Here is a 15,307-nt window from a genome sequence, read left to right on the forward strand (position 1 = left end):
CTCCAAGGATAAAGACCATTCTGACTTCCAATACCACAGATTGATTAGCTTGGCCTTTTGTATGTACTCTTGTGTGTCTGGCTTCTTTCACTCAGCATTAGTTTTGTCACGGTAGATCATTATCCTAACTGATGTATAGAATTATATTGTGTGAATAGATCACAATATATTTACCCATTCTACTCTTGAAGGACATTTGGACAGTTTCCAGTTTAGCGCTACTATGAGTAGGGCTACTCTGAACATTCTAGTTCATGTCTTTTAGGAAACTCAATCTATAGATTTGTTTAGACCTTCACCTATGACTGAAGCAGGGCCCGGTTGGGACCTCAGCGTTGAGGCCTGGCATCATCCTCAGACCTCACCTTTCCTTGACCTACCTATAGCTTAACAATAGATCATCCCCCTGCGACTTGAGCTTGAAATGTCCCCTATCCCAGTTCCCTGTTTTAGAAAATTTCCCTGAAATTTATGATTAATACCCTTAGGCTTATTGATCACAATCTCTGTGGCCTAGCATTGTTTCCGGGCTATTCTCATCACTGTTCCTGGGTTGCTGATGCCACCAGAGAACTATGTTGCCAGAGGGAAGGCTCCATGCAGACCCCGGTAACCATCATGTAGCATCAGGAAGAATGTCCAGATTTTCCCTTAAATACTCTAAGCAGGTCTGAAAATGTTAAGTCTGTTTTTGAAGGTGTTAACCTGCTGCCTTACCAGATCACTGGTGCTCTGACAATAATGCTTATCCTATAGCTCAACTCCTGTGTCGGTCTATTGGCTGAGTGGCGTAGGCAGCCTGAGGGCCAGTCTCGGTTGCCCTGCAGTTTCATGACTAGAATGACTGGTTCAGAGGGCATGTGTACACTTAGCTTTAATAGTTTATGAAAGTGGTAGTACCATCCTCCAGATTTCCAGGCTTCACATTCATGCATAAGAGCCTGAAGTATTTCCAAGAAAAATAGCACAGTATTTCCAAAATGGGCAGACCTAGAACTCATGTCTTGTAATTCCTAGTCCAGTGCTTCTTACATTCAATAAATTTTAAACCTTTCCACACTACTTTCCTCTCCCCAATACTTAGCTTCCTTCTTCCTTTAATGCCACTCAAATGAATGGACAGTAGCCGTTCCTCGGCTATTTTCCTCAGAGTATTTTTGCCTCAAAGAGGTTGAGACTTCAAATAATAACTCTAATTATGAGGCTTTCAGGTTCCATGAAAGTTCAGTACATAGGAAGGAATGGGGAAGAAGAGAGAGGGAGATTTTCAGAGAACTGTTCAACAGAATCACTCAAATCCCAAATGACTATTGATCTGAATAGAGCCATCCCCAAGGAAACACAATAGGAAATAGAAAGCTCCACTTTCATCATGTAACTTCAGGGCAAACACTTTGGAAAGCTATTAAATCCTTATTTGCCAAAGTGATAAAATAGGAAGGAAAGGGAAGCCTGAGAGGTCGAGCAGAGAGGTCAAATTGACCCACAACTAGCCATATCTCCACCCAGGATATCAAGAGCAGGAATTTGCTTGAAGACGGCATGTACCTGAGCCCAGTGCATGAAGAAACTGAGCAGAAAAGATTAAGAAAGATTACAGTGGAAATCAAGCCCTAACCTCCTAATGGCCCACTCAGGTGTGCATCTGTTCCCCGATTCTGTGTTGTAATTAAAGAGGATTTTTTTTTTACATATTGAGATATTTTCCATTTATCCTGGTCTGATGCCTGAATTTAAATGCAGTTCAAGTTAAGAGTACTAATTAATTGTGAATCACTCCAATACTTGAATATAAGGCCTCTGGAGCCTAATGTGCAAATTTATGTAAAAACAATGTGAAAATTAGAAATGCATTGGCACATTTTTTTAACCAGAACTGTAGCACTCTGTCTAGTCAAACAGACTGCTCATTTGCAAGTTGTCTATATGCAAAGCATTCTGCCCTTGGGAGCCTCAAATATCCTTAGCAAGTCGTCTGAAATTTGAGAAGAGCTTTGTTTTCAACATGTTTTCCACTCTCTTCACTTTCTCCTCTCTGCTTCCAGCAGTGTGGACAAAAGGCTAAGTACAGATTTCACCTGGCAATCTCAAGCCTGGCCAGAACCTGACGCCCACCCTGGGAAAATTCCAAATCACTCCCTCCTACCAACAGCACTCCTATTTCCCTTTGCAGACAGGACCTGGTCTGTTTGTGAGTAGGTCTTGGACTAACTTTCAGACTCTCAGTCATGTCTGAGATTAAAGTAGGGCAGCTGCTTTGAAAGCCAATCAACACTGCAGATGTATCAGGCTCAAAATTCTACACATCTGCACTGGGCCTCACCTGGGCTTCTGGGAGAAGAGCCAGCACTGACAGGTGCCAAGGTGCAGCAGCAGGGGGCGCATTCAGCTCATCAACCCAATGCAGGCTGGCACTTGTGCCAAGAAGTAGGCCAGAGGTCAATCCCAGGAGATGCTCAGAGGGGGCCAGCAGGGCAGGGCCAAGTCATTCCACCCCCAGGAGTGGGAGGGGAGCCCTTCTGGGAATTATTACCTAGCTAATCATATAGCTGTGGGAGTGAAAAGCATGATGGGAAAGACAGACAGGAGGATGTTCCAGGAACTGCGGCAACCAGGCAGAGCTAATGGGCGCCCACCCTCACAAGGTAAGGTGGCAGTGGAGCCTGACAGCTGGGGAGAGCGCTCCTGGGACAGGAGTTGCACTGACAGTGAGTGGAACTCACTGTCACATCTATCTCAGCTGCTCAATCCCTCATTAAAGGGACATCATACCTAGGCCCCCAGCAGCTGGGATGTTTGACTCTATTCATACCTCTGTTTGGTGGCCCACTCCCCTACCCACAGCTGGTGTTTGCTCAAGTTATGCCAAAGGTTAATTTTCCATATTGAATTGTTTTGTAAATGCTTTCACTTGTGACCAGTAAATTCAATATTTATCAGCTTGGGTAGTTGTTGTCACCCTGACATGGATTCTAAGGCCTTGGTACACAAAATGTAGCCCCTGGGTTAGCATTATCAACCTCAACTCTGAGTCTGTCAGAAATGCAAACATCTGGATCCCACTCCAGACTTCCAGAATCAGAATCTGCATTTCAACAAGAGCCCCAGGGGATTCATGGGCACACTGAGTTTTGAGCAACTCTTTTCTAAAGCATTTCTCTAAAATCTCTGCCAAGACAAACTGAGTTTCAGTATCTCTGGTTATCAGCGGGGTAACCTTGAATAAAGCACTTCATTTCCTCGGCCCTCATCTGTAAAATGGGGATGCTAATCCTACTTAATTTAAGATGATAAAATTGAATAATACAATTGGTTTTATAAATTGTGAATTATGATCAAAATATTCAATTTTATCCTTATGTCGCATCCTGACTAAATGATTATATCATAAACTCCTGAAAACAGGAACAATTTCTTCTCTCCCTCTTGTTTATCTTCCCTATACACTGAGTGCAGTGTTCTGCCCATAATGAGGTCGACTATTTGACATTTACAAAAATGAAGCTCCTTTGGAACCTCTGACTGCCTCCCCCACGCCAAAAAATTCTAATTTCAATTTCTGACTCTGAGCACAAATTGCCCCTGTCACTTTGACCTAATCCTCTTAGATTCATCCCTCTAAATAATTGTATTGTCACTATCTATAAAGCACTTTGTTACTATGACGACGCATACATAATTGGGTGTGTGAGTAATTGAGGGTGGCTCTCACGGTCAGCCGCCAGTCCCCCAGACAATACAGAAAACATTCTATGCGGCTGCATTTTACCTTCCCGTTGGTTTGTATCGAGACCCTACAAGTTTCTCAAACTTACATATGCTTTATGAACACTGTAGACTGATAGGAGCAGACAGATTGATACAGTAGGAAAATTACTGGGGGAGGAAATTGGAGGTCTTCGTTTCAATGCAGAGTCTGATACCATTTTGCCACTTCATTTGGGACAGGGTTCTCGACTTTTCAGGAGCCAACCCTCCTTATTTAAAAGAGATAAGTGAACATGCTTTCCTACAACTTAACCCCTCCAGTGTTCTGTAATATTCTGTGTCACTTAACTGAAATTAACAAACCTGCCCAGCATTAAACATTAACACAGCTCTTTTTATATGGCACGGTTCATTACCATGCCAATAAATGATTAATTATAATTCCTCCGTCTGGGCCAATAATTTGGCAGGATTTTTATGATTCATAATTTGTGCTGTGTTGGAATGTTACCTCTCGAAACTGACATACTAGCATTTATTGTTTTTTATTGCCTCTGAGGTGGCTTTTGAAAGAGACACCAAGTGACACATGTTTAAGAAGGGTTTAAAAGTGTGACGCGGTTGGAGCAGGTATCATCTACCTAGCGAGGAGTAGAGGATTGGTGCCTCTGTGGATTTCTGTGACTGTTCGAGCCTGAACCCCAGCAATGAATAATTCAACAGGCTGTTTGGCCAATGCAACCATTTGTGAGGGTGCGTCCTGTGTGGTAACCGCCAGCAATTTCAATGACATTTTAAGCGTGGTCCTGAGTACCGTCCTGACCATCCTGTTGGCTATGGTGATGTTCTCCATGGGATGCAATGTGGAAATTGAGAAATTCCTGGGACACATGAAGCGGCCATGGGGCATATGCATTGGCTTCCTCTGCCAGTTTGGAATCATGCCTCTCGTGGGATACATCCTGTCAGTGGCCTTTAACATCCTCCCCATCCAGGCCGTAGTGGTGCTAATCATGGGCTGCTGTCCTGGAGGAACTGCCTCCAATATCCTGGCCTACTGGGTCGATGGCGACATGGACCTGAGGTAAGATATCTAAACCTGCACATACTGCTGTCACATTAAATTAGTCTCAGAAGCCTGTGGGATTGTGAGTACCAACCCGTTCTGCCCCTAAAGGAGGGCACGACGGAGGAAGTCAACAGAAGAAAATAAATGCATGCACTGGCCTTCCTGCACAGCTGCTTAGCTACTGGAAATTTGGGGGTATATTTTATGTTAGTACTTTTTAATATAACACAGTTAACGGGGCATTGGATAATTGCAGTTTATCTTTGGGAAGAGATTCAAAGTTTTTCAAAAAAAGAAATATTTTCCAAGTCCCACAGGCTGCAGTTGAGAAAGTTTTCCTTGTTGGTATCAGAAAAATAAAAACAAAAACCTTTCTTTGTGGTGATATGGAGCTCTGTCTGCAATCATGACATCAAATTGCTCATTCAACATTAGAACTTTCAATGAAACAATAGTCAACTCCACCAAACACAGCTAGTTCTTTGGACAAGTTTTTTTCTTGGTATAATGTCTAAGAAAGAATTTGTACATTTGTTTCAAGGTAAAAGAAAATACACACTACTGCAGTTTCCTTTTTTAAAATTAAGCTTACCTTACTATAAAATAAACAGAAAATGGTTTTTCTGCTTCGCACAGAATAATCTAAATTGCAACGTTTTCCCAGTTCATCCTGCACCAGTCTGAACTAGCACCGGAAAACGAAAAGAAAAACCAATAGAAATAAGACAAAGCATTAAATGACAAGACCGAGAATTTTAATGCTACAAGTCAAATAGACAAATGTCTTTTTCCTTACCTCACAATTCCTCATTTCCTGTGAAAGGTATGCATTTCTGCAAACCTGCCAGGTGTTAATGTAATGTGTGCTTATTAAACACTGTACACTAGGCAATCAGCTCTGTTAATCACCAGCTACTATACTCAGAAGAGAGAAGCTCAAAGTATAGAAATGTAACCACTGTAAAATGTAAAACTATTCCAGGCTGACCCAGTGCTTAGTGAGCAACGAGGAGGCAGCCACCATGTCTCAGCCGGTGCTGATTTCTCCAGGAGCTTTAGAAAAACCATACAAACCATATACCTTCCAAGTACATATTTTTCACAGAAGGAAATACTATATCTTACTTGCAATAGATTTTCCCCCCTAAGGAAAGTCCTGTAAAGAAGAAAGGATGACAAGCACTGCTCAGGTTTAATTAATCCGTGAACCACCACATAGCAATAAGATCTTTTTAGATTTCAACTTAGTTTGATCTGGACATAGGCACACAAAGGTGAGAATTTTAAAAGCTAGTTGACGAGAGTGAACTAAATGGAGTATGGGGCTTTGGTTAAACAGCTTTTACATAATACAGTTGACCCTTGAACAACACCGGTTTGAACTGTGCAGGTTCACTTATACGTGGATTTTTTTCAATAAATACTGCAAATATATATTCTCTTCTTTATGATTTTCTTAATAATACTTTCTTTTCATTAACTTAATTTATTGTAAAAAAAACAGTATATAATATGTATAACATAAAAATATGTGTTAATCGACTGTTTATGTTATCAGTAAGGTTTCTGGTCCATAATAGTCTGTCAGTAAAGTTTTGCGGGAGTCAAAAATTATTTGTGGATTTTCTGTGGTGCCGGAGGGTCAGTGCCCCTAACCCTAAGAGTTTTTCAAGTGTAAACTGTATTTGTCACTTTTTAACAAAATGGAAGAGTCTTGTACGTCAACGTAATGCCACACACGTGTAATCATTTTGTAAGAGAGAAAAGTATGTGTGATGTTGATTTGTTTGGCTGTTGAAACAGATTCCTTTCTATGGACTAAAACTGTAAAAACCCTAATTTTAAAGCTCCAAGTTACACTTTTCTGTGGTTTTAGGGAAATCTTATTTCTCTTGAAACAGGAGATGATTATGTAATCTTGTCTACATTTTTAACAATTCCTGTAGGAAATAATACTATTAAGAACCAAAGTCAAAATTTGAAACCTTGGTGGAAAAATCCAGCTGAATCAGTCTATAAGACTCCTTTAGCAAGTCAGAATAAGTCTTATAATGGGAGGAGTGGCATTGAAAAGTTTAATTTTCATTCTAGCAAGTGTGCATTCCACAGTTCCCCCTTGTCTTGAAAATAACACCAACACCTCTCCAGTGTAATAGTCACCTCTCTGTCAATTTCACCTATTCAGAACTCAAACAAGATCCAATAAAAGACTTTGCACACCCAAAATAAATCCCACTTAATTTCACAGGACCTACTTACTCTCCTAATTCTAAAGCTCTGTTGTGCTATTTCCCAGCCCAGAGGATGAGAAATAAGAAGTGGACAGGAATGCTAGAGAGGCATGCCTGAGTCCCACAGCAGCAAGTGGCCCCAAAAGCCTGACCTCAGAAGAGAAGACCAAAATGCCTCCAGAGCAAAGAGAATGCTCACGAAGCACAGCAGCCTCTGCATTGCTTATCTGAGGGACAAAAACAATCACCCAGAAGCCCCTGCTGTATTTTAGCAGAGCAAATAATAATGTTTATCACAGAGATCCAAAATCATTGCAAGGAGGTTAAACTATGTCACTATGTAAGATGATGACATGCATTGCATATGTTAGAGGGAAAATTGTTCAAATATTTCTTTAAAGCAAATTAAGAGAGTAATACCTCAGCTTTGGGAAACAGTTTTCCAACACTTTCCATTCTTCTGAAGTGAGCACTGAATAGCTAAAGTCTACTGATAATTTGTTTAGATATGATCCTATCTACCATTTATATTTCCAATTCTGTCCTCTTGGAACTTCACTTTCTCCATTTCTACTTGAACTCTAGCAATGGCAGTGAAGATATGATTGTTTACACCAACAGGTATCCGTATTGGTTAAATGGATACCACACAATGCCAGAAAAACAACCCTACCTGGCTTTAACTTCATTGGGTATGGTTCCTGAGAGAAGAAACCAAAACATCTTCCTTTTACTCTATTATCTCTTCCCAACCTGGGAAACCATTGCATTTTGAAATCTCTAGTGACAAAAACAAAACCGAAAAAAACACAACAAAATAATTCACACACACAAAACAACAGATCTTGCTCATTGAAACACAATGATGTTTCACTTTCTCCTCTGACCACTCTAGCCTATAAAGCTGTCGTGGGAATCTGATCAGTGCACAGGTATGTTCACGTGGTCCAGTTGTACTGTGGGCACAATATGCACAAAATGTTTCAGTGAGAAATGAAGGTGACATTTTCAGGTATATCTGCTGGGGCCCAGGCTTGTAGTTCAGGGGACAGAGACATCCCACCTTCTTGTGTCTGCTCTGTCCGCAGAGATTCCTCATTTTCAAATCTCTCCTTTCGTAGCAATGGCCACAGCCATACTACTCAGGATTTTCTCACTTTCCTTTCACATCCTTTCCTCAGTTTCCCCCAATTTATTCATTGCCATGCACTTTCTATACTCCCTTTTATTATTTTCTAGATTTAATCGTTTCTAGATTTTCCTACCACATTCTTTGATTTGTAGCCAAATATTATTACATTGTTCGTGTTCCAGCTCAGTGTTCACTGTTCTAAGTTGTATGAGATTCCTGGCCCTCAGGTATATCATAAATCCAAAGCAATCCTTCCCATTTCAACCACATAAATGTCAAGCTCCTAAGAACTAACCCAACACTATTTGACTTTTCCTTTATTTTTCTTCAGAGTAACCAAGCTTTGTTTGTCTCCTGTAGCATTTATTTTTACTTTACTAGCTCATATTTGTTAGGCACTATTATGAGCCCTGCACAATATAAGTACTCTACATACACTGCTGTATTGGATCTCCAATAGTCCTCTGAGGTCAGTACTAATATCTTCTGCATGTAACGGATGATAAAATTCAGTCTCACAACCTTGAGCCAGGTCACAGAGCCAGCATTTGAATCCAGACTTATCCCCTTATCCCTGTCCAGACTTATCCTTTGCTCAACATTATTTCTATCAGTGATCACATCTCCACTTTCTAGCACCACCCTATATACATTCTCTTTGATCTTTCAAACTTGGTGTTTCACTTCTAATACGATTACAATCTTTTGCATTTCTTACCACTGACTTTACCAAATTCATCAACATTTACTGAATTCTCAGTTATTGCTTTTATTTCCAGAAAGAAAAATAATTCTCCCAGGTGGCAAAGAGAGCCAAAGCCAAGAATTAAAGACAAGAGATTTCTTTCTTTTCTTACATTTTCTCTCACTCCAATATTCATTTATGGCAGTGTTCCTACTGTTGACAACTGTGCTTGTTATAGATCTTCAAATTTCTTTCATGCAAAATGATTGTTTCTTTTACTAATTTATTGCTCTACGTAGCTTCTTAAAATTATTTACCTGTGAGCTGTTTTTCACCTCGTTTTGAGTGGTTTGATGTTGTTCTCATATTCGTTCAAATGGCATTGCCTTCCAACCACCTCTCCTCTTGTCTTTTGGCAGCACTTCACTCTCATGATGTCCACTAAAGCTAAACCTTTTCTTTCTCCAACCTCTATCTTGTCCCTCCTGCGGCCCTTAAGAAATTGCTCTTGAGAATCTCACTATCATGATACAACTTCAGAAATTGTCTTAGCAATAGCTCAGAATTTCCTTTCACAAGGAATTTTGAAAGAAAAACAAGGAGAGAAACAGACTTCCTTCTGAAAGTTGTTCTCATTGTTTTAAACACAAAAACCTCAGGCTTCTCTTCACTATGATCCAGGTAATGAATATTGGCCCCCTCCACCACCATCTTTTCACCCTCTCCACTCTAGGAAGCATATAGGATGTACTGGAATATAAATAATTTAATGATGGGATAACTTTAAATCCATTCTAATTTATTTTTAAAAATAAAATATAAAAAAGAATGGCATAGAACAGGAGGTAGGTAGAGAGGGGAGGAATCATGGACACTCCTGAGTACTTTAATTTTAAGTAGGACAAAGCACAATTTATAACAAATTAACTTATTGTGCTGTAGGACTCTGCCTTAGCGTCCTATTTTGTACCTAAATTAAGTTAGCCTGCCACCATAATCGATTGAACTTCTTAAAAATGGTTTACATACAACTCTAGCATTGATTATTGTTACAGTATTTTAGCTCTACAAAGACAAGTATTTTTTTCTAAATCCTTTAAATACTTTTAAAGTGAGGTCATTCCTGTTTTGTCTTGTTTTGTTTTGTTTTAAAATGATTTTTAGGGAAGTTAAGTCCCCTGCTAAACATTGTCCCCACTCTTCACTTTGCCAAAACTATTCTAAGTTAGATGCATTGAAATGAAATTCTTCACATACTCCTGTTTTCCTTAGCATTATATAGAATGGTTGTGTCTGTTGTTCTTGGGGGGAAGGCGGGCAGGGACGGTAGGGAGAGACAGGTGGTATAAATAATTTAGCATCTTCCTCTAGTCGCCATATAATACCTTTAAGAAATTACTACTCTGATAATTTCAGTGCTAAAGCTATTGGAGAAAAAGTCTTTCAGAAAAATTTCTCTAGTTTCCTGATTTGGAATTATGCTGGAATACAGCACACACTATGGCTAAATATATAATAACAGTAACTACCTTTTAATGAGCACCTTGCATTATTCTGAGTCCTGGACTCACTGGCTCAGTCTGTCCTCACAGCCTGTGAGGTGGTAATGGTTATGATTTCATATTACAGATAAGGAAACGGGCAAAGAAAAGACAAGTAAATGACCCAAAGTCACATAGTAAGTGGACATGCTTGATTTCCATCCAGGCAGTGTCTGGCTTTATTGTCTGGCCCAGCCATTTAAGGCTCTGCTCCCTGGGCAGAGAATATGCTCCTGTATACAGGACATTTAATAGGAACAGGAAGACCCACTACCCAAAACCTCTTTTCCATCTGTTGTCACAGTGCTGAAATATTAATATTAATATTAATGTCTCCATGTTGAAAGTCAAAGTCCACTTCCTTAATCAGATCCACTGCTAAAACTCAGATACTCTCAAGAGGAATGTACCAGACCTTGCTCTCCTGAATACACATTTGGTAAATTTCAGCAGAAATAGAACCTGGGCCTACCCTGCCTGCTTACATCTTTTGTTTATTTGTTTGTTTGTTTTTTAAGTCAGCTTCTTCTTCTTTTCTCAAGCTGTGAGAATGTGGGGCAAATGCTTTAAGGAAAATCACTGAAGTTTCCTCTCTTGGTCATGCATTCTCCTTCAAGGGCCCAGGGAGACCCATCTCGTCCCAGCACAGACAGACATGGTAACGCTCTCGATGTCTTTCCTGATATAAATGTGTTTCTTGTTCTTTGATTGGAGGTTCAAAGGCTAGCATGTCCAAGCACCTCGAACCTTGTTTAGTCATGAGTGTAAGTGGTCACCAAATATCTTCTTATTCTTGAGAACCAATGGGGAGGGAGGGATGGCACAAAACAAAGTAGGAAGACACCAAATACATATCTCACCATTTTATCTGAGGCTGGACCTGCACAAACTGGGGTACACATATATTTCTGTCCATCAGACTGGATGGGTGCTGCTGGTTGAGACAGTCTTTTGTAGGACTGTCTAATGAATTGAAAAATGAAACAACCTCTCCCCTAGAAAACTCAGGTGGACGTATCAACCTGCCCGTTTCCTTTCAGCGTCAGCATGACCACATGCTCCACGCTGATGGCCCTGGGAATGATGCCGCTGTGCCTCTTAATCTATACCAAAACGTGGGTCGACTCTGGGACGATCATAATTCCCTATGATAACATAGGTAAGTCATTCCTCTGCAAGATTTCTGAATATTATTCTCCTACTCTCTGCTTATCCCCAGCTAGGTTCTCCGGCCAGGCTCAGACCTAGCTAGTATTTGCCTCTTGCACCAGCAGCAGTTTGTGCCTAATTAGGTTTTCATTATAAGTCACCCCCGCGTCTGAATTAGAGTTGGCAGAATTTAAATTCCAACCTTGACACCATGGGAGAAATTGTTCTTTCCTCCACTGAAATCACCAGGGAGTGGAACCAACTTAAGGGGTTCCCCTGCACAGCCGTCTGCACCTACAGAGGCTGAAGTTTCTGGGACACCAGAGGCTCCATCCTTTCCTTAACCCACAGGGCAACTAGTTCATGGCAACACGACTTTGCTCCCAGACACTCAACTTGAAGAAATACAAAAAACATTCCTCTAACAATTTAAAAATAGGGCACCCAGGAGGCAATGCAGAGTGTGGCAATAGGAAACTATGCGATAAAACGTATTCTTTATAACACTCGACGGGCAGCCATATTTTGTTTCAGAAGCTGCTTTACGGGCATGGTCTGTGTGTCATGGCCCAGAGGTCAAATTTGCTAGTTATGGTCTATCTTCACTCATTTCAACTCCCAGATAGTCACCACCATCACAACGGAGCTTTTTTCCTGTTTCTGGGAAAGTAAACAATGGTGGAAGACTAAGTTGTTGGTGTAGCATGGGCTCAAGGGAAGTGTAAGATGGCTGCTGGTCTACCCAAATCACACATTTTCCACAGAACTATCGCCATGAGTGACAAGATGTAGGAGAGATAGCACATCATTACCAGTCACCAGGTACATTACGTGCTAAATAGTCTATTTTTAGCTGATCTTGGAGACAAACGTCTCCCTCAAAGAGGTGTGGGTGTTCCATTGAAGTAAGCATGCAAGCAAAGGCTAAATGGTGACTCAGCAGGATGTCTGTCGAAGGGATTCCTGCTGGCATGGGAAGCTGGACTGGACAGCACCTAAAGACCCTCCATTTCTAAGAAAGATTGTTTTCTGTGATAAAACATGATTCACGGTCTACACAATTTGTTCAGAACAAAATTTCGGAACCCTAATTAGGGATGATCTGTACTGCAATATTTTCAGATAGTCTTTTCTCTCTCACCACTCCAACCATGACCATTAGACAAAATAATAATAAACAAAGTGGTCTCCCTTGACACACCTGCTCTTCTACTGACCCCTGGGGAACTCCTCCATATCTCCATATCTGCTGCAAACAGGTTTTAGGATGACCCTCCACAAATACCTGCCCATGCTCATGCTGCTGAGCTCTCACTCTGTTCTCTCGGAGAACACCCTCCTTAGAATTAAAGAATGCAGTTTGCTTGAGTGGTATACATTGTAGGCCTCTCAAGGAATGTCTGTGGAATAAGGAGATTTAATTATGTATTACACGTTATTTAAGAAAAGAATTTAAGCCTTTAAAATAGTCTCTGGATTCACATTCCCTTCTGGAAAATGACCTATAGCTATATGAATAATTCTAACTATGGTGTGAATGACTTATATCACATCCTTCAATGTGAGTAAATTTAGAAACGAAGAGAAAGTGAGAAAGAGTAATTAAGAATGGAGGTAAGGGTCATCAAAGAAGAAGTAAAAGGCCAAAAAAAGAAAAGAAAAGAAAAGAAAAGAAAAGAAAAGAAAAGAAAAGAAAAGAAAAGAAAAGAAAAGAAAAAGAAAAGAAAAGAAAAGGAAAGGAAAGGAAAGGAAAGGAAAGGAAAGAAAAGAAAAGAAAAGAAAAGAAAAGAAAGAAAACAGAAGAGAAAGAAGAGGAAAAGATTCAAACTTTTTTAAATAAGAGTTTGAAAAACAAAGATATTAATTATGCTTACTCGCCATTCAGCCCAGGCTTATTTCCAACGTAACCTTCTTGCTATTGGTTTTCCTAATGCTTCAGAAAATGTTATTGCTATTTCAACCTAATTACTTCAGAAAGTGCTATTGCTGCTATTTAGATGAGGAAATTAAGGGCCAGGGTCACTGTTGCATCTGTCAGCACGGCCTGGTCTGCTACCCACTCTGCTCTGTGCACAGGGCTGTTAGGCACAGGTTCTGCATGGTGCTCACTCAATAAACACCTGCTGAGCCCTTCAGATGATGGCATCTGGATGCAGGAGGAGGCAGCTCGTACAGCGGGTACCACTAGAAACCCAGTGCAGCAAGCTGTTATCCCTACTCCTCTCTACCCTACACTTGGAAGCATCCAGTTCCACGAACTGTACACCTACTTCACCACTGAATTCTCACAACAGCACTATGAGATAGACACAATTGTTCTCATTTCACAAACATAAATCAAGACTGAAAGGGGTTAAATGACTTGCACAGTTCCCAGTTTGCAAATAAGGTTCAGCTCCGAGACTATCTGGCTCCTAGTTCCAACACATGACACCATTCACCATTCTCTTCCATTCTCTTTTTTCTTTCTCCTTTTCTTTCCTCCTACACCTGCTGTGTAAACTTGATTAAAGACCAAGTTATGGTTCCAATAGTGTAACTATAAGCAGATGCTGTCTCATCCAAATACTCAGGCGTTGGACAGAAAGCACAGCAATATGGGAAATAAGGAAAACAAGCAGAGTCTGGGAGAAGGGAAGAGCGGGATCTCTAGCCCACTGCAGAGTAAAGAATTAGCATAACCCACCTCCCCAGGTGGGAACCACATACTCTGAGTGTGAAGAAGGTCAGAGGTGTGTCTTTTCCAGTCAACTTCAAGTCCTGGAAAATCTTTATCTGGCCACATCTTGTCAGGAGAGGAAATGTAAATCTGCCATGGATTTTGGCAAGTGGTCTTTCTTGCTTGTATATTCAGTAGCCTTGCGCTGCTCCCCCAAACATAAAGCCTCTTATAAGGCAAGAGGGGTCAAACATGGGAGTGAGCTGCCTTCTCACAAATCCAACACATTAAAAATATATAATCAAAACCTAACCACATAGATTCCAAGCATAGTATTTGCTCCTAGATTTAAGCTACCAGAGTACAATCAATTCATATCAAGAAGTTGTGGGTGCTATATTACATAAAAGCAGCTATTGGAAAAATTAGTGTTAAACAATTTGGAGAAACAAACCACATGTCACAAGAACAGCAGTGAATTTAACACGGTGAAATTGAAGTATGACTTTTTTATCTGACTGTGTGAGCACGTTCCTGCAACGAATTACAATTACTTGAGAAGATGCCAAATATATTATCTCATAGAAAATGAAAAGCATGCTTTTCAACCTATTCTCTCACCGCTCTGCTGTAGATTTGAATAACCAAAATCAGTCTTAACCAGTCATTAGCCCACAGAAAGTCTGGAGAAATTTGAACTTCTTTTATTTCTACTACCAGGAAGTAACAGACAGATATAAAATATCATCTATGTACTCCCTAAGAACACACACACACACACATACACACACACTTTGAAAAAGAATTTTTCCTAGGATATAGAAGTCCAAACACCAAATAAGGCAAGATTCTGACAAATTAAAACTAAAAGATACCGGTTAGCAGTATAAGGATCTCTAAAAAATTTACCCAGAATTTAGGGAAAGGATTTATATCATCAATATTATGAATTATCACCAGTAATATTAAATTACTTAATGAAGTCGGTAAAGAAGGACAGGTTGTTTGTTTGTTTGTTTGTTATTGTTTTGTGTATTCAAGAAGGGAGACTGATATATTACCTAAGTCTTTTTTAGGTTGCTTACTCTTTTGTTTTCCTCTTTCCTTGTACTATGTGTTCTGTTGATCAAATT

General features: G+C 40.2%; 1 protein-coding gene across 1 annotated transcript in view; it reads left to right on the forward strand.

Moving 5' to 3' along the window:
* Positions 1–4,415: 4,415 nt before the first annotated feature.
* The window catches only part of SLC10A2 (solute carrier family 10 member 2), a gene marked incomplete at its 5' end in the record, with an annotated part of 18,326 nt that continues 7,434 nt past the window's right edge, over positions 4,416–15,307 (forward strand). Inside the window, 2 exons of the mRNA XM_081046673.1 lie at positions 4,416–4,792; positions 11,407–11,525. Of these exons, the coding sequence (XP_080902799.1) occupies positions 4,416–4,792; positions 11,407–11,525 (496 nt within the window). The remainder of the gene's footprint in view (positions 4,793–11,406; positions 11,526–15,307) is intronic.

The sequence above is a fragment of the Rhinolophus hipposideros genome, assembly GCF_964194185.1.
Source record: "Rhinolophus hipposideros genome assembly, chromosome: 4".
NCBI classification, from domain to species: Eukaryota; Metazoa; Chordata; class Mammalia; order Chiroptera; family Rhinolophidae; genus Rhinolophus; species Rhinolophus hipposideros.